The sequence below is a fragment of the Diceros bicornis genome, chromosome 11 (genome assembly GCF_020826845.1).
Source record: "Diceros bicornis minor isolate mBicDic1 chromosome 11, mDicBic1.mat.cur, whole genome shotgun sequence".
Classification (NCBI taxonomy): domain Eukaryota; kingdom Metazoa; phylum Chordata; class Mammalia; order Perissodactyla; family Rhinocerotidae; genus Diceros; species Diceros bicornis.
The window spans coordinates 33,243,494-33,265,035 of NC_080750.1; the positions used below are offsets into that span (position 1 = coordinate 33,243,494).

General features: G+C 37.2%; 1 protein-coding gene across 4 annotated transcripts in view; it reads left to right on the forward strand.

The window, feature by feature from the left end:
- The window catches only part of GAB1 (GRB2 associated binding protein 1), a 114,155-nt gene that overhangs the window by 87,946 nt on the left and 4,667 nt on the right, over nt 1-21,542 (forward strand). For 2 of the 4 annotated variants that reach the window (XM_058550127.1, XM_058550128.1), the window contains 6 exons: nt 2,248-2,849; nt 4,107-4,192; nt 4,383-4,686; nt 13,599-13,688; nt 15,394-15,487; nt 16,599-16,722. In XM_058550127.1, the coding sequence (XP_058406110.1) occupies nt 2,248-2,849; nt 4,107-4,192; nt 4,383-4,686; nt 13,599-13,688; nt 15,394-15,487; nt 16,599-16,722 (1,300 nt within the window). The remainder of the gene's footprint in view (nt 1-2,247; nt 2,850-4,106; nt 4,193-4,382; nt 4,687-13,598; nt 13,689-15,393; nt 15,488-16,598; nt 16,723-21,542) is intronic. The other 2 variants (XM_058550129.1, XM_058550130.1) reach the window with 1 other exon arrangement.

Sequence of the window (21,542 nt, forward strand, 5' to 3'; positions counted from 1 at the left end):
TCTAACTTGATTTTGCTTGTTTGCTGTGAGTATTTAAAATTACACACTCGCAACTTTGTTACCCATGCTACTAACTTTTTATTTTACGACAATTCACAACTATTTTTCAGTATCAACTTTTTAAAAGCCGACAGCTAAGTGACAGTTTTCAGTACATTTTCTTTTTGTATAGTGTTTTTCATTGATCTCAGTGGTATCACAGCTTTCCTGTTGTAGTAGAAATTATGCTCAAAATCATTGCTCAGATATTTTTGTGTGTCTATATTTTGCAAAAGTGACAGTTAAGTAAATATTTGTGAAGTACCCACTGTGTGCTCACTATTTTGCCAGTTGCTGTGAAGGTACAAACTAATTACATAAGATCCAGCCCCCTCAGATATAGTCGCCTTCAGAGTTTACAAGTAAAGCTTGTGAAGAAGTCACAACATGCAAGCACTAAGTGTTTATAGATGAAGGCAAGATATGAGAATTACCTTGCAAACTCTTGTTCATCCTGCAAGACTCAGCTCAGACATGTGCTCCTCTAGCAAACATTCCCCCCAAACTCCCAGCCTGGGTTAAATGCCTTTCTGGGTTTTCATAGCATCCTGGTTGTGCCTCCGTGTCTCTGTTTTATCGCAGAATTGGAAATAGCTTGATATTTTTATTTATTCTCCACTAAACTATAACATAGTCAAAGGCAGGGAACTTATTACTCGTACTTCTAGATTCTCTTAATATTGTTTGACTCATGAAGTGCAAATTTTAGAATATGTGTAGGTGCGTTAGAAATTCGGAGAAGGGACAGTGCAAGTGTTTTTAAGATGGAGGGTGAGATGCTTCATAGGAGGAGACACCTGATTGGTTAGAGAAAAGGAGACATCATTAGTAATTTGTATAAAAACAGCTTGAGGGAAGGGAGAGGTGAGAATGAGAGTGGTGAGAGGAAGAAAAAGAGGAGTAGAGGCTTCTCAGAGTAAAGGCTTTGCTTTGGGGACTAGTAGGACATAACATAGGACTTATAAGGTGGGGCCAGGTTATTAGTAGCCTCAATGCCAAGTGAAGTAGTTTGTGGGCTTTTTGTAGTTCCCACAGCCGTTTGAAAATAGGGGACTGAGAGTTTGGTGAGAAGATGGGAGTTGTCAGCGTTCAGTGGAAGGTAAGGTTATGAGAAAGGAGGATTTTTTAATGGTGTGTGTGGCAAAGAATTGGAGGACTGAATTCTGTTGGCCATTCCCAGATGGAGAGACAGGAAGAAGGAGCCAGTCAATGAAACAAGGAAATAATCCGTGAGGGAGAAGGAAAGTCAGGATATGGCAGTATGGGTTCTCTGATACGAGAGGGGGAAAGTTTCGATGAATAAATGTAATACACAGTGCCAGATGTTACTAATAAATCAGGGAAGATAAGCCCTTAAAAAAAAACACCACAAGTTATTTTTTTAAATATTAAGTTCCTACAGGACTTTGGACAACCCACACGTAGTAGTTGAGATATCTTGTTTAGCATTAAAGAAGTGCAAGTATGCTGGTATTGTTAACTTCATTTTGGCTTATAGCCAAATTTTGTGTTACCACAAAATGCAGAGACTGAAAATGTACCCAAAGCATAAAATAGACTCTAATGAGATTTCTCAAGGTTAATTGTTTGGAGTTGGCTTACTCTGTGGCTTGTATTTTGATCCTCTTTACAGTATTGGCTAAATGTTTGTTAAAGAAAATTAGTAGAAAGGAAGATACACAAAACCTGTCAAATTGCCACCTCCTTATAGATCACATTGGATTTATTCAATACCAGGTAGTCATTGGACTTTCAGTTTTATGGAACAACCCATTTGCCACAGGTGGGCTTGAGAGCGTTGGATCAATGTGATAAACTGTGTTGGCTCGAGGGTTTTGCATGCTCTTCAGAGGAAATGCTTTTCCTTGTGTCTATGCCTTAATCATTTACCTTTCTCAGAGTTGTGTACCCTTCTAATTCCAGTGCTTCAGGGATTGTGGATTTAATAGGTGGAGTTGGGGGTGTGGGCAGGTACAGGATAGGAATTAGGGAGAATACTTTTGGTGGTTTTGTGGTGGCGGTTTTGTTGTCTGGTGTATAATCATAAAGACTAAGGAAGATTCGTGCTTTAAATCTTATGGATCACACAAAAAAATCTAATGAAAAAAAGTCATGTGTTTTGATTGCTAAGCTATAAGTATATTTATTAAAATGTAGTCGTATGTCTTTACCATGTTTTATTTTCTGTCATTAACAATTTTTATTTAGAACACACGCTGATTCTGCAAAATCCACCTCTTCTGAAACAGACTGCAATGATAACGTCCCTTCTCATAAGAATCCTGCTTCCTCCCAGAGCAAACATGGAGTAAATGGCTTTTTTCAGCAGCAAATGATGTATGACTCCCCACCGCCTCGTGCTGCATCTGTTTCTGTAGACTCTAGCCTCTATAACCTGCCCAGGAGTTATTCCCACGATGTTTTGCCGAAGGTGTCTCCATCAAGTACCGAAGCAGATGGAGAACTGTATGTTTTTAATACCCCATCTGGGACATCGAGTGTAGAGACTCAAATGAGGCATGTATCTATTAGTTATGACATTCCTCCAACACCTGGTAATACTTATCAGATTCCACGAACATTTCCAGAAGGAACCTTGGGACAGACGTCAAAGCTAGACACTATTCCAGATATCCCTCCACCTCGGCCACCAAAACCACATCCGGCTCATGACCGATCTCCTGTGGAAACGTGTAGTGTCACACGCACGGCCTCAGACACTGACAGTAGTTACTGTATCCCCACAGCAGGGGTGCCACCGTCTCGTAGTAATACCATCTCCACTGTGGATCTGAACAAATTGCGAAAAGGTCAGCTCTAGTTGGCTCCTACTGTGTTAGAGGTTAATGATAGAAAATCTGTTTTTCTACATATTTGTTCTTTTAAACATACTATGATGTTAAATGAGAGTCCTTTTTTTCTTCAGCTCTGCGGTTACCTACTCATGTAGCGAAGATATCAGAGTCTCAGTAGATCCCTGGCTGGGTGTTTGTGCATGCGACGTGTGCCTGTATGCGTGTTCTGCTGGAAGGGAGAAAGAGTTGGAGTTTTCATACCTGAAGAAGTATGGCCTTAGTAATACCTTACTGCCTCAGGAAGTGTGCACCCCTCTCTCCCACTTTCTATATATCCTGGGCGGGTAGACCCTCTGATAGGGCAGAGGAGCAGGAAATGGACCCAGCCACAAAGCCTCTCCGAGTCTTCCCTTTTCCTGTATATGTGCCATTATGGCCGCTTCTGTGTCCCATCTGTTGGGCTCCGTTTCCTTCCTTCTTAGATAAGCAATTTTTATGTTGTGTCTAACAGGTGATATTCAGTTCCAGTCAAGCCATTCTGCCTTTTTTTGCTTGGTTTTATTTCTTTTTAAAGCTCTGAATCTTCTCTCCCTTTATCCCTAACCACTTCACTTATTCCTGTACCATCCCGTATACACCCATACTAGAGCCCACCAAAAGTTACAGACCTTGAGAAGAGAAAAATTGAATCTGGTTTATACTCTTGAGATTCTTAAAGTCCAAAAAACAGAAAGCCAAAAGTTTAAAATGCACATACCCTAAAAACTGTGTGCTAACATTTCTGTATTTTGTGGTAGAGTTATCCATCTGTCTTAGAGAAGATAAAGAGTTAATGCTTCGTGAATAGTACTTTATCAATACTTATTAAGCCATTCAATACCAATTTCTAACTCCCTTCTTGAAGTGGCTGTATAATCTGGTTATAAGTTACTGAGATATAAGTTAGGCCCAAGGTGATGCAAAACATGAGAAAATAGAAGTATTTCTTTTCTCTGTCTTTAGATAATTTATCTCATCCCAGGCTTAGACGTTCACTCATTGTCATAATCAATTACTGGTACTTGTTAGCATATGAGTGAGTGTCTGCATTTTCTAGTGGTTTAATGTGCCAATTCAAGATATTATTCTGTGAGCATCCTTTTTGAAATCTGTGTGTGTGCATGCGTACCTGCGTGCATGTGTGTAAAGAGAGAGAGAGGATAGGTCAATCCTGATTACCCTGAGAACTGGCAAAGATGGGAAGAAATGTTGATAGTTTGTTCTCTATTTTAGATGCTAGTTCTCAAGACTGCTATGATATTCCACGAACATTTCCAAGTGATAGATCTAGTTCACTTGAAGGCTTCCATAACCACTTTGTAAGTATAATTGACCTTGGTATCATCGAGTGTATTTCATTGTCAAAATCTTCCCACTTAGTGCCCTGAGACTAAATGAGGTCATGAAATAAAAGTCCCTTCAGATCCATATGAATAGGTGTGACTTACAATTGTGTTTTCCTGTTTGACAATAGTTTTGTTTATTAAAAGAAATGTATGTGTGTTTTAGAAAATCAAAAATGTATTGACAGTGGGAAGTGTATCAAGTGAAGAACTGGATGAAAATTATGTCCCAATGAATCCCAACTCTCCGCCACGACAACATTCCAGCAGTTTTACGGAACCAATTCAGGAAGCAAATTATGTGCCAATGACTCCAGGGACGTTTGATTTTTCTTCATTTGGAATGCAAGTTCCTCCTCCTGCTCACATGGGCTTCAGGTCCAGCCCAAAGACCCCTCCCAGAAGGCCAGTTCCTGTTGCAGACTGTGAACCACCCCCCGTGGATAGGAACCTCAAGCCAGACAGAAAAGGTAAGGAGGGCCTGGCATAGCAAAAGAGTCAGGGGTTGCCAGTTTAGATCTGCATTGAACTGTCATTAAATCCAAAACAGAATTGGACTAGAAATTCTGAAGTATTTCATATTACCTTAGTTATCAACTTCTTTAAGTAAAGCAGTATTGCTATTTATAGATTAATACTTATTATATGTTGATGCCTAGGTGAGACTTTTAAGTCTCCTTTCTCTAGAGCAGAGGTTACAAACTGAAATACTCAAAAGGATTGGCAGGCAACCGGAGAGAATTAGAAGAAACTGGAATGCCTTTGCCCCATCTAAATGGAGTAACTAACTGCTTCTTGGCTACAATCCTTTGTTGACTTGTGAAAATGATATAGGCCTGTACAGGCAAACCTTCTGTTGTGTCGAGAGAAGCCAGAAATTTCAGGGTTTTTATGTATTATCTTTTGATTTTTAAGTTCTGTCAGATAATTTAATTATTTAAAAAAAAATATTGCAGACCAAACCAAACACTTCTACAAGCTGGATGTGGTCTTTGGCAGCTATTTTGTAACCTCTTCTCCAGAGTATATAATATCAAATCAGACTTGAGATTATTAATGCACTTGACATAATTCTTTAAGGATATTGAGGTTGCTTGTGTAATCTTTCCATTCTGTCCATATAACAACTTCTTAAAGATGCTTCCGCCTTTGCTGGGGTATAAATAAATGCTTCTAGTCTATTCTTTCACACTGGCCTTCATAAGTAACATTAAATTCTAAGGTAGCATGATTTGTTAGGAGCTCCGTGTGAAAGAAACTTTTCAGCCCAATTGGCAATATGTACCCAAGTTTTTAAAATTTGGGTTTGAGTGGTTAAAACCCAGATAACTAGCTGTGTTGTAGCCTGCTCTTAGTGTGATTTCATCTTCACAACCAAATAAGTTAGTATATTGGCTGTGCAATGGGCAGCACAATTTCTGGGGAATTCAGCACATTTGAAAAGTCTCATGCTGTATATAGCTTTTTAAGAGCATGTAAATTTCTCATCAACCTGGGCTTGGATCATTAATATTCATTCTAATTAAGTTCCAGCTGGGAGGAACAGAGACTGAGACTTACAATATCTTAAGAAAATGAGTTGTGTTTTGTTTTGCTTTTAAGTAATGATACCCTCGCGCTGAAATGAGAAAGTTGTGTGGAACTGAGGCACACTGTGGGGACTGTCACTTTGTCCTGCTCTCTCTGCATTTCTGTCCTAAGGGAAGTCTTTGCATCTGCTTGGTTCTCTCTCACGTTCTTTTCTTCTTCTCTGTTTTTTTCTACTGTGTATCCTCTACTTTATGTGGTTTCTGCTTTCTGAGAGCTTTGGCCCACAACGCCCCTCTGTGGCCTTGATTCTGCCTTGTGGCTCCTTTTTATGTGCCCTTGCAGCTTCCAGATCTTCGGCTAATCTCCTTGTTCATTATTTACTCACTTCAGGTTGTGCAGAGAGAATTTGATTGGTCTCATTTGTCTTTTCGCACCAGGCCACATGATAGACTGTAGGCCAGCCCATAGATTGGCTGCCGTTGGTTCAAGTGCCCACCTTGGTCCGACAGCTGGAACGGTCCTCATGTGTAACACCCACGGCCACCCAGACAGTGCAGGCAGCAGAGCCATAATCAGGGATGGTTGTCTTAGAAAGGGTGTGAGTGTCACAGGCTTTTTATTTGGTAACTTTTCCTTTTGATTCTCCTTGTCCTCATTTGTCTTTAAATCTATTTAGCCATTATTAGTCATTTTCTTCTTTGCGTGCAATATGCAAAAGTACATTTGGACATGTATAGATTTATAATTGAGTTCACATATCGCTGAAGGATTGAGATACAAGTGCCATGAACTCTTTGAAATATTGAAATATTCATTTTAATGCTAAACTGGTTCTTTCCTTATTTTCCTGTAATTAGTGCATGTTAGCAGCAAATCTCTACTTTTTAACCCTATACATAACAGTTTCATATCTTGAGGGCCCACGTAAAAGTGGAGGTGATGTAGTTTGGGTAAGCGTACAAAACTGAGTCCTGCCTGCTTTGTTCTCCTGCCTGCTCCTTCCTCCCCTCAGGCTCTGCAGAACAGTTTGAAAATTCCCAGTATATTTCACAGTTAATGATTCTACATGGTAAGCGTAATGCAGAATCAGAAAAGATCGCTATTTATATGTTAAAAAGTTTTAAGATCGTAATGATATGCTTTTATCATCTATGTCTGACAGAGCTCATGTACCTCATATTATGTTATATATTATTTTATGTTTGTATCCTAATACATGGCATGTATATTATATATACTATATATTACATGTATGTATAATTATCCCTCCCTCTGTATATAGTGAAAGTACTATATATTCTAGTACATGACAGATTAATTGTCCTAGTCCCCTAAACCAACCTACAGTGACTTTACAGTAGAAAGAACAAAGTAGGTTCTTGGTTACTTCTGGAGATTGTGTTCAGTCTTTTAAAAATTAACTGAACTGTTGAGAGACAATCCTGAGCTCATTGGCCAGATAATTTATTTGATATCTTTGCTTAAATACAAAATGAAAGCACCCAGAATAAAATACCCATATAGTTTTTGGCAAAATCAAGGAGAATAGTTAGCAAAACAGTAAAGAGGTTACTAAAATCATGGTAATAAAAAAAGATTTTTGCTTTTCTTTAGTACTATTCTGCTTTTTAAATAAGTATGATACAAGAGAGGAGGCATGAGAAAGTATTTAATGTTGCAGGACAAACTTTGCCAACTCACTTGTAACTATTCAAGAAACACACATTTTAAAACCCAAATTCAGATCTTGGAGCAAAGTTTAAGAAAGATTTAAACTGTAAAACAAATGTCTTATTTGGTCATGAAATTCTTCTTACTGTATATAGCATCAGATGAGTCGATTTTAATTTCAAATTTTGTGACGTCAGATACGTGACTCCATTTATTATTCTAGTATTTCTTATTAACTAAACCTCATAATAAGCAAACCTAATTCTATCAAATATGACTTGATTAGTTTCAAAGCCCAGTATAACTAGTTCAACACCCAGTATAACTGGTTTCCGTGGTTGTCGTCTTTGGAAGGATCTATAATAAATGAGTAACATTCTAGTCTTGTTTATACCCCCAATTATAGATGTCAGCTGCTGTAGTTAGTAGTACAGATGAGTTTTTCAAATACTTCTGAGTAATTGAAGCTGCAGAAATACATAGATGTTCTAAACACTTAGGTTTAATGTATTTTCATGGGCCCTTTGCCCATCACCCAACTTGTGGTAGCTCTGTTTTCACCCATACTATTTCCGTCACCATAGTATTGTTTTGAACCAAGTTTTGTGTATATTAATAGAGAAGAAAAACATAATTTACATGTATTGTATTAAATATTAGGAAAGCAGATGAGTCATTGGAAATGCAGGACAAATTATGTTTTGATTGCTTTAATTTTAACTTTTATATTTTAATGGAAAAGAAATCTTATAAAGTATGGGAAATTTTGATGAGATATCTATTGTGGCTTCTCTTAAAGTAAGTCATTACATAAATCCACCATATTTAATCACTGCCCTTACCTAGGCCCCCACCCCCATCCAGTCTCCTTCTAACATGATGTGGCAGCTGTTGGAGCCTCCAATGCTGTCTTTATATTTTGTTTTGTTTGGCTTTGTCCATTTATGGCTTTCTGCAGTAGTTCTGACCATTAGTTATTGTATTGATTTTGAAAAAGCAGTGCAAGGTTACCTCCGACGTTTTCGTACATTTGTTTGGTTCAAGCATCTTCAGGTCAGGTCTTCACTTTGGTGTGGGAAGCATCCAGAAGGCCAATTCTGAGGAGCTTCCCTAGGTGGGTCTTTTTTGGCACAGTGATACATTTGCTCTAAACATTTTTTTCAAGAGAGCTTCTAAAGAAGTGTTTGAATGTGTTTAAAAATTAATATGCTTTTCAAAAACTACTTTTATACTGTAATAAATGTTTGGAATATGGATGAATGATACCAGTAAATATAACTGGATTTTAATAAACAAGTATTAAAGTTTGAACCTCAAGTCAGATTTTTGATTCGATGTTAGTTTAAAGGAAACGAGCATGGAGTGCTTTTTTGTGGCATAGCCTTTACATGCAGGATTTTTTTCCCTAAATATTCTTGACCTTCCAAAATAATCATCATTATTCTATTCCTCTTTATACAATGAGACCTTAAAACAAGCATAAAAATTTTTCGGTATGCTATCTGGATTATGTTTTGGAATTAGCAGAGGATAATAATGTTGTGCATTATTCTTTTTCTTTCTTGATTTTTGAGATGCCTCCTGGAAATAGTAGCATAATCTTTAAAACTTTGGAAGAGTAAGTAATTTAGGCAAAGTTAAACCTGTAATAATACAGAAAATAAATTTTCCACTCTGAGTTGAATTTATGTAAGCAGTACCTATTGAAATAATACTTAATAGTGTATGGACTTTTCAAAGAGGATTGCATCTGCTTATTTGAAACATGCCCTTGTGTGACTGTCTTGACCATGGGATGATGGGCTTTTGAAACAAGATTCAGTTCCCTCTTAAAGAGGGAACAAGATTCAGTTTCCTCTTAAAGAACAAAAAAATATGCCATTGATCCAGTTAAACACCACCAGCTTTAAGAGAACTGCAGTTCATCAACACAGATTTAAGTGCCTACCGGTGATAGGATATCCCCTCTGCTAGGTCTTGGGTCTCCAGACACAAGGAAGAAAAGGTGTCTTCCCTGAAGAAGCTCACAGTCCAGGGGAGGAGGTAGAAAAGTAAACACATTATCATAATTAGCATGGAAGGGGCTGTGGTTGAGGTAAGCTCTTGGCACTATGAGCTGAACTCCCCTGAGGAAAGCCTTAAGAGGGTGCGTGGCAATTACATGGTGCTAGAGGAGGGGAGGACGGCAGAGGATCTAGTCAGAATAAACAGCGCACCCAGATCCTTTAAAAAGACCAGATGGGACTGGCTCAGAGTTGTGAGTGGGAAGGAAGGAAGGAGGAAAGGAAGGAGGGAGGAAAGTATGAATGGAGGAACAATGCCAAATGCCTTGCAGGGCCTGACCCTGAGGGCATTATAATCCACGCTAATGAGTTTGGGCTTTATTCTGAGTACACTATTTAAGGGTTTTATGCAAGCCACTGACAATCAGGTTGGCCTCTAGAAAGCTCTTTCTAAGATTTAAGGATATGATAGAAAAAAACAATTGTATTCTTTAGTGTAAAATGTTAAAAATCAAACCTTTTTCAGCATCTTACTGAGAGAGTGCCTTGCCCGGTTCTCCAAATCCAGAATTCTTGAAGCCTTGGTTGAGAGGTGATCAAACGGGAAAGGCATAACCAAAGTCCCTTACCTGGCTCTCAGTTGTTCCCTCAGCTTGGGGACTTACAGTGATTTTTAGAAGTTTTGAGGGCCCTTGGAGCACAGGTGGAGGTCATTTAGCCATACAGTGTGAGTTCATCACTCTCAAAAAAAGAAACCAGGTAAGTGACATGCACATTAAAAAAGGAAGGAGGGAAGGACTTCAGGCTTGCAGATTTTTTATTTTCTTGGGTGAATGAAAACAAACTATTATATTGTCATTATAAATATAAAGAAAAATTATATAGGGAGATTAGAGAGAAAGTAGAATCTAGAATAATTTCGGAAATCTACTATGGCAACTGGTAATATAGGAAACGAAGCCGGTGGATCAAAGAGGGTGAATTCTATTTTGAACATGTCGTGTGAACACCTGCAGGGCATCCATGTGGGGTGATTTTGTAGACTGTAGATTAGGGTTTGAGGGGAGAGATCTGAACCAGAGATTAAGATTTACCAAATTGTGCTCCAGATTAGGGAGCAGATCACATGATCCAAAGATTGACAATCCTGGGTGAGATTGTTTTAATGCATAAAGGTTAAAGCACAAGAGGAGTCTCACCAATAGTCCGAGCTCCTTGCTAAATGAAATAATGTTACTTTCTAGCCTAGCTAAAGCCAAGTTGTAACTACCTTGGATTTAAAAGTTGAGGCTCAAATAAGTTAGTTCGTTTACTCTCAGAATTTGAGAATCAGTCTGTCTCTAGAATTGGTTCATTTTTGCCTTTTACTTTGGTATTCTTATTTCTTCCTCTTTATTTTCACACTTTTCTTCAACAGCTCAAATGAGTTAGTTTGTTTACTCTCAGAATGTGAGAATCAGTTTGTCTCTAGAATTGGTTCATTTTTGCCTTTTACTTTGGTATTCTTATTTCTTCCTCTTTATTTTCACATTTTTCTTCAACAGTCAGAAAAACGTTCAAGTATTTGCCTACAGGTAGTAGAGGAGAAGACAGGGCTCAGACAAGGGTGCTTACACCTTGCACTTCTTTTTCACCTTTCTCTCCTCATAAGTAATACTGAGCTGTCGTTTGGGTATGACTTTCATTTCTGTCTGGAACATAAATGTCGAATTGAATTTGAAAGGATATAAAGAAATAAAGCTGACAAAATGCCCGAGTGACTCAGTACAATTCGGTGCAACATTTCCACGTTACAACTTGAAATCAACCTAAGCTTTGCATGGAGTAGAAAAATACATGTAAATTTTAAAAATACACTTTAAAAATCTCACTTAATACAATATTTTTCTATTAAGAAAACCAAGGAGTCCCCTTGAGAGTGCTTGAGAGATGGCATTGGTTTGGAGGAAAGATGATCAGTTCATTGTGAAGTATTGGAAGGATAATTGGAAATGACCCGTCAGACAACTGAAGTATGGAACTAGCTCCTAAGGAGGTAGATTTAGCAGTCACATGACCTTGGTTATTTAACCACAAACACAGATAAGATACTGAGGGCGCAAAGTTGAGAAATGCCGAGAGGGACCACTGGTGTAACCACGGTGAAAAATCAGGAGGAAGCTGAGAGCTCATGAAAGTGGGTCTTTCAGAAAAGGAAGAAGGCAGAGGGCACACTGAGTAAACACCAGCAAACCAAAAGTAGTTCTAAAAGCAGTTTGCGGCCTGGCCCTGTGGCTTAGCGGTTGAGTGCGCGCGCTCCGCTGCTGGCGGCCCGGGTTCAGATCCCGGGCGCGCACTGACGCACTGCTTGTCCGGCCATGCTGAGGCCGCGTCCCACATACAGCAACTAGAAGGATGTGCAGCTATGACATACAACTATCTACTGGGGCTTTGGGGGGAAAAAAAAAAGGAGGAGGATTGGCAATAGATGTTAGCTCAGAGCCAGTCTTCCTCAGCAAAAAGAGGAGGATTAGCATGGATATTAGCTCAGGGCTGACTTTCCTCACAAAAATAAAAATATAAAAAAATAAAAGCAGTTTGCAATTATTAAATATCACATCACTCACATATCAACCATCTGTGGCATTCACGCAGATGTGAGATCCCAAAGTGAACTGAGCAGTTCAAAAGTGAGCTCTGAACGCTGATTTCCTAAGATTCTCTATTTCCCAAATGGAAAGAGAGGTAAGGTAACGTGGTATATAGCACAGGAGCACGACACCAGCAGGTAGGAGGCAAGAGGAAGCCTTAATTTGGCCTCTGACCGATGCTGTAACCTGAGCAAGTCACTTAACCTTTTTTGTTTCCAGGGATTTCTCATCCATAAAACCAAGAACTGGATTTGGTCTGAAAGGACCTTTCACCTCTACGATAAATGTATTTTTCTATAGTAAAACAAAAGGAAGTACACTATTTTGAGGAGTTTAAGAAGCTGACATCTTCTTTTATTTTAGAAAAGTGCCCTGCGGCATGGGCCGTGGGTAGGTCAGCCTTAGGGTAGGATCATGGCCCCAAATTTTAGCACTGACATTTTAACCTAGGCCTGCCTCACTTCTTAATAAACTCAATGTATTAATTGTCTAACTTAGAAAGTTGGTTGATTAGAGAATTTTCATTTTTTTTATAACTTGGAGAATCACATTATAAGAAACTTTTAGATTTGGGTCAAGAGCTAGATGTCAGCATTTAATCAGCAAATTCTAATTTTGCCATCTAATAGATGTCGACTTAACTTTGTAAATGCCAAGAAAAAAGAAAATTTGGTGCCGTTGTGAGTAGAGTAGCTTGAATTACTGATTCAAATGATATTGCTACTCTGGCATCCAGGCTTCCTATGGGAAAAAGTCGGAGGCCAACTGCTGGGTGTTAACCCTGTACTTCTCATAGGCTTTCAGCACTACTTGTATGTGGCAGAGAGTAAATGAAAAGAAAATGATGCCAACTGAATTTATGCTTTCAAATACTTAAATTGAAGCTAGACAGTCAACAGTTTGAGAATCTAGACATCTAATCCTTGCCAAGTGATGTCACCAGGCAGCAACTGAGTATCCAGAGGAAACAAATGTTGGTCCTGTTTTTGGTCTTGGATTAGTAAACATTGTAACATCCACCTGCTCCTCTAGAAGGGCTTAGGTTATGAGGTGAGGGAATAGTCTGATTAAGGTTTTTAAAACAAATTATCAAATTAAGAAAGTAATATTGTAAGGAAGTGGGCCTTGGTACTTTCTTATGAGACACCAAACTTCAAAGAAAAGATGTTAATTGAGATCTGACTGAGGGGTTCTATAATTTTTTATTTGGTCCAGTTTTCTAAGACATGTTAGAAGAATAATTAACATGGCACGTGTTTTTTCTCCCTTCTCCCAAATAAAGATAACAACTAACCAGGCTGGTTATCCCACTAAAACCCTACCATCTTTTATAACACTTTGCTTATTACATTGTTGCATGCGGCTTCCTCCTTTCCGTTGTACTGAGCATGAGTGATATGTAACAGGATTGAAATATTCTCCACAAACTTTTGTTTATGCTTTTGAAATGTAACATTTCTGCTCAGGGCTCTGTTGCTTTTTTACAGAATCCATCTTTCCAATTAAAAAATAACATTATATTAAGAGAGTCTTCTTTTTACCAATTAGGTCAAAGTCCTAAAATTTTAAGACCCAAACCCCATGGTTTAGAGCGAACTGATTCACAAACCATAGGTGACTTTGCTACAAGAAGAAAGGGTATGTACTTTAGCACCGCATGCTGGATGGGGCATTGGGAATTTATTTATTTTGTGATGTTTTTTCTTAAAAAGTAAAGGAGAAGCGTCTTAAATACTACTGTTGTAAATAAAGTTTCCCAGCACGTTATTTCTAAAGTGAATGCTTTCCATAATACATGGTGAATCTGCTTGTTATGCCCATTAACAGCAGCATGTTAAATATTTGATAATATGTGATATTGAGTCTTGTCTTTTTGCATTATCCTTTTAACCTTTTACACATCAATACATTGTTTTCTTTAAGCTTGTGAACTGCTTATGAGTTCCAGTTGTCTCCTGTATTTATATATAGTGTATGTATTTTATTCTGAGACAGAATACAGAATCATTTCCATGGATTAATTATTTTATGCCATTACTTAGAATTTGACAGCTAAACTGCCATTAGCCTTTGGGTTTCAAAAAAGTAAAACATAAAGAAATACTTTCTGTCAGCACAATATTCTATATATGTCCATTTTAAGTGTACAGATGGGCAAAATTAACTCGAACTTAAATAAATCAATCTAGTCTTCAGAAAATCACATTGAGTTTTTTGTATTTGAGTTGACAAAAAATAGTTATAAGCCTCAGTGAATCTACATAGTCCTTTAAAATGACTACCTATTATAGTTTGTTGGTAATTCTAACATAGTTGATTAAAATTACACGCGTATGGACAAAGACTTGGAGGAAACCTGGAAAAATGAAAACAAATTTTTTAGAATGGCAGGATGAAATGTAACTAAAATATTTATCTAATGTATTTAAATAGTCTCCTAATATATAATGAATATTAAGAAATAATATTGTTTTAGTTCTTTTGCACATTTCGTAAATTTCTGAAAAATGTCTGTCTTGACTTTAAGAAAAGAGCTGAGAGCTCTGTGGTTATGTACTAGCATAGTAATTGTCTACTACAATAATGAGGTAAATAAGTAAAGACCATTATTAAATAAAGCTAATAAAATATTAGCATTTATTTTTCTTTAATTTGGTAAAGGATATTGTTGGTTAAATCAAGCTAAAAATTTGAGGTAATTGTTTAATTATGACCTTTTCACAGAACTGAGTTTGAATCTAAAGATAATTTATTGCTTTGTTTTATTTGTTTCCAGACTTGGCATGAATTAATTTAAAATATTTGGTCATTAATTCTTTTTTCGGTTTTTGGTTTGGTTAAAGTTTTGCATTTAATACTTTCCATACATCATTTTATATGTATAGTTGTATAACTGAGGCTTCGATATTGAAGAATAGGAATGTTTTTAAAAAGAAGATTAAATCTCCATATGTGAGGATAAAATTAGTGGAAATAAGGAAATAATGAAAAGTATAAATCAAGTAATTGTAAAAGAATTGGGTCATATTACTCTTTCTTTTTCTCATTTAGTTTATATTCATAAAATATTTACTTAAATTAAGAAGCAACATGTTATAATAGAGCTTTAGACTTTGAGTCAACAGTCATGAAACATTATCTGATTTAGCTTTTGCCGCTAATTATTTAGCTATGTAACCTCGGACAAATCACATAACATCCATGAACCTCATTTCATGTGTGAAGTTAGCTGATCTTAGGTGTACTCTGGCTGTAACATAGAAATAGACATATAGAGAGAGGATCTTGTTTTGTTTTCCAAATTTCTGTATGCTAAAATCTCTTTTTCTCTCTTTTGTTTCAGCCAAGCCAGCACCTTTAGAAATAAAACCTTTGCCAGAATGGGAAGAATTACAAGCCCCGGTTAGATCTCCCATCACTAGGAGTTTTGCTCGAGAGTAAGTCTTTAAAATAACGTAGGTTGGGTGCCGGCCCGGTGGCGCAAGTGGTTAAGTGCGCGAGCTCCGCTGTGGCGGCCCGGGGTTCGCCAGTTCTGATCCCGGCGCGCACTGACGCACCACTTGTCAGGCCATGCTGTGGCAGCGTCCCATACACAGTGGAGGAAGATGGGCAGGGTTGTTAGCCCAGGGCCAGTCTTCCTCAGCAAAAAGAGGAGGATTGGCAGATGTTAGCTCAGGGCCGATCTTCCTCACAAAATAAATAAATAAATAAAATAATGTAGGTTGATTGTTCATTATAGTGGAAAATATCTACAATGTTGGTTCCCAAAGGATAGTCTCAGGAGCCCCCCTCTTTGGAGTTCTGTGAAGTCAAAACTATTTTCATTAAGATACTAAGATGTCATTTGCCTCTTCCATTCTCCTTTCCCAGGAGCATACACTGGAGTTTTCCACAGGCTACGTAATATTTCATGATATTGTTGTGACACCTAATAGAATGTGTATTTGTGTTTCTTTTGTTTTTAAAAAATTTCTATTATTTATAATGGTAAATATCAACACATATAACTCATAAATAAAGTTCCTTGGGGTTCTCAATAATTTTTAAGAATGTAAAGAGTTCATGAGGCTAGAAATTTCTGAAAACTACTGATATGGAAAATATAGTAGTTTTTTGTGGGGGTTATTTAATCAAGATTTATTTATATGTATATAGAGGAATGAAAAGAATATATAAAGTTATAAACCTGTGTTGAATATGTGTTCATGTTTTGTGTATACATATAGCTAGGTTTTTATTAGTAGGAATTCTTAAATCTTCCTTTTTATATCTGTGACTTTCTACTTATCCCTCAAATCACTAGCAATACTTTTTTTTGTTCTACTCAAGGTAATTTGATGCCCACAAATATACTTTTACAATATAGCTATAAATATTAGTTGTACGTTTGAATGTGTGCAATAAATTGTTTTATAATAAATGTCTACAATAAATGACTGTAAACTTGAATATTTCTGAAAGTGTGAACTATCGCTCATTTTTATTTTGGAAGTGATTTTAGAAATTTTTGTCAAGGTTTATGTTTGTAATGATTATTTCTGTAATTAGCTCCTCTAGGTTTCCCCTGTCCCCCCGGCCGGATTCAGTGCACAGCACAACTTCAAGCAGTGACTCACACGACAGTGAAGAGAATTATGTTCCCATGAACCCAAACCTGTCCAGTGAAGACTCGGTATGTGACGTCTTCATCTTAACTTCTCTCTTCCTGGGCAGCCCTCCTAAATCATTCACGCTAGAACCTCTCTTCCAGTCCATAAATTATACCCTTACATCTTTCTTTATATACTTAAGGGAAAAGGATAAAAGACAGCTTTTTAAAATGCTTTTTAAAAATAGTACCGCAAAGTCTAAAACCAGTAAGGGTCCAAGTGTAATATCAATAGTTATAAAGTAGATATAAATTGGTTAAAAATCCTAAGTTTTCCAGTTATATTTCTTTTAAGATGTACTTGATTTTTAAAGCTATTCAAGAAAATACTTTATCCTGGAAGCATTTTATAATACAGTTCTCCAGGCCCACGTCAGGGCACTCTTATGGTGAAATGATCATATACGGAAGACCTTTTGATAATCTTTCAATAATGCACCCGTAGATGAGGCTTAATGGTTAAAGAAGACCTGTTACAAACCTAATTTGTTTCAGACTAGCTGTGTTACCACAAGGCACAAGAATTTTATAGTAGTAGCAAGCATTCTGTTTCCCAGAAATCAGATGGTTGCCAGAAAGTACTTCAGATGTTTAAGAGTGCAAGCCAATTTCAATTTCTTAAAATATTTTGCTTTTACTTTTCCTTAAATCAGATCCAATGCTTGCTCTGTTATTTGTATTTTAGTAGATAAGTATATCAGTTAGGATTAGGTTCACCCTCTGAGTAACAGAAAATAAACAAATTAGCAGCGACTTAAGACAGACCTTTCTTTCTTTCTCATGTAAAAGTCTAGAGAGAGTCAATCCAGGGTTGTTATGGCAGCACTGTTCTACAGAGCCCTCAGGGATTCCGGCCCTTCCAGCTTTCCAATCTGCTGTCCCCTGGGTAGGGCTCACATGCTCATAGAACAAATGATGCTCCAGCCAACACACTCACATTCCAAGCTGCAGAGTGGAGGAAAGGGAAAAGAAGCAAAGGGTACAGCCTAACTTCTGCATTCAAGAAGGTTCTCAGAACTGCCGTATACAAACTGTTGACCAGAACTTAGTCTCTGTGGCCACACAGACACGAAGGGGACTGGAAAACATAGCCTTTGTTCTGAGGGACAGTGGGCCTGGCTAGAAATCCCATTCACATGGGAGTGGGGAGAACAGATATTGGGGCACAACCGGGCAGTGTCTGCCAGGATAAGCAAGTATCTAATGTCAAAATTTGGAATGAGTAACATTTTAGTGGCTTTATTTTCTTTAAAACAGTCCTATTTAGAGATTCAAAATATAAAGTCTAATTCTATCAATGACTTTATTTTACATGTTTAATGGACTTTAGGCAAAAACCCATTCCTCACAACCATATGTTGTCAGGGAACAAAACTAAGTGATTTGAAAAGCTCGATTTGGTGCTTAAACTAATTTAACTTTAAAATCTTATCAAGTTTATAAAGTGTTCAAAAATGAATAAGATAATTTAAAATATTTGTCTCAGCCCTGACTTAGAATACAAACTATATCAATAATGTTTTCACTAATTTTTCAAAGCAGGGTAGTTTTTATTAATTGACTTCTGCTTTTGGAGTCACTGTTTTTCAACTTGATGAGTGAGTGATGTTTTATTTTTATTAACTTTATTTTTTTTCTTCATTACAGTAAATAGTCTCTAGTAAGAGTCTAAGTAAATCCTCAGTGCTACATCAGAGTATGTATTGTCATCAATTTTCATCTTTAGGTGGTTGAATAAATACTTTTATTACAAAAGTAATTATTTTCTGAGATACTAAAGAGTCTATCCTTTTGCCCAAAATAGTAAATAACCATAAAATTTTTGGAAAGGACGTATCATAGGAAAATTTGAACATATGATTTGTCATGAGTAAGTGTTAGGTGAAGGGAAAAGACTAGAGAGAAAAATGTTACAATCAGAAAGTCAAAGGAAATAAAAATATAAAATTGTTCTTTTATACTTTATAACATTAAGCCAGAAAGATACTTTTACCTGCCAGTAGAGGTGTCTAAATAACCACCAGCTGGTGAATTTCTAAAGTACTTAGGTCGTTAAGTGTTAGAAATAAGCAAAAATGTCCTAGGTGCAAATATCCGTCTACCATTCACAGTAGAAAAGTCAACTGTGTCATTTCTGTCTCCTCATGCTACCAACTGCCAGGGCTCCTCAGAGTCCAGACAACTCTTCCTTACAAAAGAGTGTGACAGGTACAGCAATATTTTCCCCACCTCTTGAAACTTAGTCTATTAATGGAATACCACAGAAATTCACAAGATCTAATCTGCTTGGATTGATGAAGTCAGTAAAAAAGTCGTCTTAGAGAAGTTGAGACAGGATCCAATCCAATCTGGTTTATACAATGAAGATTGAATTCTATGCATTGAAATTTTGAAGCATGGTGCATTTCCTGTACTGGTGATCATGGAGTAGGCACAGTCTAACAGTGAACTGGTGATGCTGCCTATTCCTTTACACAGAGATCTGAAGTAAAGCATTTGTGAAGTGAACCCTTAATGTGATACCTGAAATTCGAGTGATGGGACATCATTACTAAAAACATAAATATTGTTATATAACAATGACGTAACAACAAAAATATGTTCCATAATTTCACATATTTTAAAAAGAATTTTAGAAAAACAAAGCACTAGTGTTTTGTTTTTTTTAATTCACAAAGCGCTTATAATAACTCCTGGAATCTTAGGGTTTTTCTGAACTGTTCTGGGAAAACATTGGGTTAAAGGCTACAACACAGAGACAGGCTGTTCCCAGTTGAGATTAGATCAAGAGCAAATAGACTTCCTCGTAGGGACACAAATTTTAACAATGCTTAAAGAGGAAAATATTTCCAATTCTAATAATAATTAAACAGAAAACAGTAACTAGCAATTCTGAGAAATTCTCTTTAGGAACAACTTATTAAGATTGAATGTGTACATCATATAACTCATGGGTTCCTTTCATAGCCTTGCAATACTATGAACAATTCTGGGCGTTTCCAATTAGGGAAATTCCAGGTATGGGTTCTTTTTGTTGGTCACATTTAAATACAAAATTTTACACACACACACATACACTCCTGCTTGATTTTTTTTATGAGAATGAAATATGGAGTCATTCAGAGAAAAAATTTTAGTTTCTTCATGAATTAGAAAAAAAGCAGGGGAGGAGAAGGGCTTTTTTTTTTTTTTTTTTTTTTTTTTTTAATTTTATTTATTTTTTCCCCCAAAGCCCCAGTAGATAGTTGTATGTCATAGCTGCACTTCCTTCTAGTTGCTGTATGTGGGACGCCGCCTCAGCATGGCCGGAGAAGCAGTGCGTTGGTGCGCGCCCGGGATCTGAACCTGGGCCGCCAGCAGCGGAGCGCACACACTTAACCGCTAAGCCACGGGGCTGGCCTGAGAATGGCTTCTTGTACTAGTTGAGCACCAAAACTTGCTTTCATTTTTTTGTGCCCTACTTGTTTCTGTCAATATTTTTTTTCAATTTTTTTTATGTTTTGTTAGCAGTAGTTGATACGTTTGGTTTAAAAAATCTGTTCCTAGAAATAGGGCCATCACACTCAGTTGTGTGGGTCGTTTACTGCATAATCATACTACATACAGTATCTATGTACAGTAGGCTGCACACGTACTGCATTCGTGAGTATGTGCAATCCAGACCATGTCCTGCTCACCAGGCCGTGGGCCCTGGCACAGAGCTGTGTCACCCAAGAGGAAGGAACACCTTTTTCTAATTCGCAAAAATGTTTCACACGGGTTCTCAGCAGCCCTGCTTACAAATGGGGGAATAAACTCAATATTTTTCTAGCAATTCTCCTTTCCCTAAACCACAGCTTACTCTGTTGAACTTGAGCAAAATGAAATGGAGTAGCAATATAAAAGAATCAACAAACCAGATTTATGCAGTTTCTAAATTGTTTTGTTCATCATCATAGTAAGTATAAATTTTTAAGTTCATTACATTATTATGGTTTTCTTCAAAAGTTTGCAATAATATGTGAACATTAACATCTTCACGATAGAGGGCACAGGGATGAAAGTCCCTAATGAATATATAGTCTTGCCTATGAGAAGTCAGGAACATTTCTAGATGAGGTTAAAAGCAACAAGACAAAGGGGCAAGCCCGGTGGTATAGTGGTTCATACGCTCCACTTCGGTAGCCTGAGGGTCACAGGTAGGTGTGTCCTGGCGCGGACCTACACACCACTCATCAAGCCATGCTGTGGCAGGCGTCCCACATATAAAATAGAGGAAGATGGGCATGGATGTTAGCCCAGGGCCAATCTTCCTCACCCAAAAAAAAAAAAAAAAGCAAGACATGGAAACAAGCCATTTGTTGGAACACAGTTAGGAGATTGTCATAATTAGGGTAGTGAGTGTATGTAGGGATGTAAGTTCGTGTTGTCCTTTCCTTTTTGTTTAGCATTGATCTTCGAGTTCCTAGTAGCCAGTTTCTCGTTTTTCTGCCCCAAGCTTTTTCGTTCTTGTTATTTATTCCTGTCCTTTATCTTCCTTTTTTCTTTATCTGTTTTTAGAGAATAGTCCTTCTATTGTGCAAGTTCTGTTAGGCAAGAACGGATAAGGCTAAGAGAAGACAGGAAATTAAGTGGTAAAAATTCCAGATGGTTGAAACAAAACAGACTTTGCCAATAGAGATTATTCATAGCCTCTACTTAACATACTTATTCCAAACTAATTTTAGTGTGAAAGCCTTTAAATGAAATATAGAACTTCTTTAAAAATTTAATTTGAAAGCAAGAAGTATAAGGATCCTGTAGTTAAAAAATGTAATTGAGATAGTATTTTAGTAATGTTCAGGTTGAACTATTGCAACTAACTG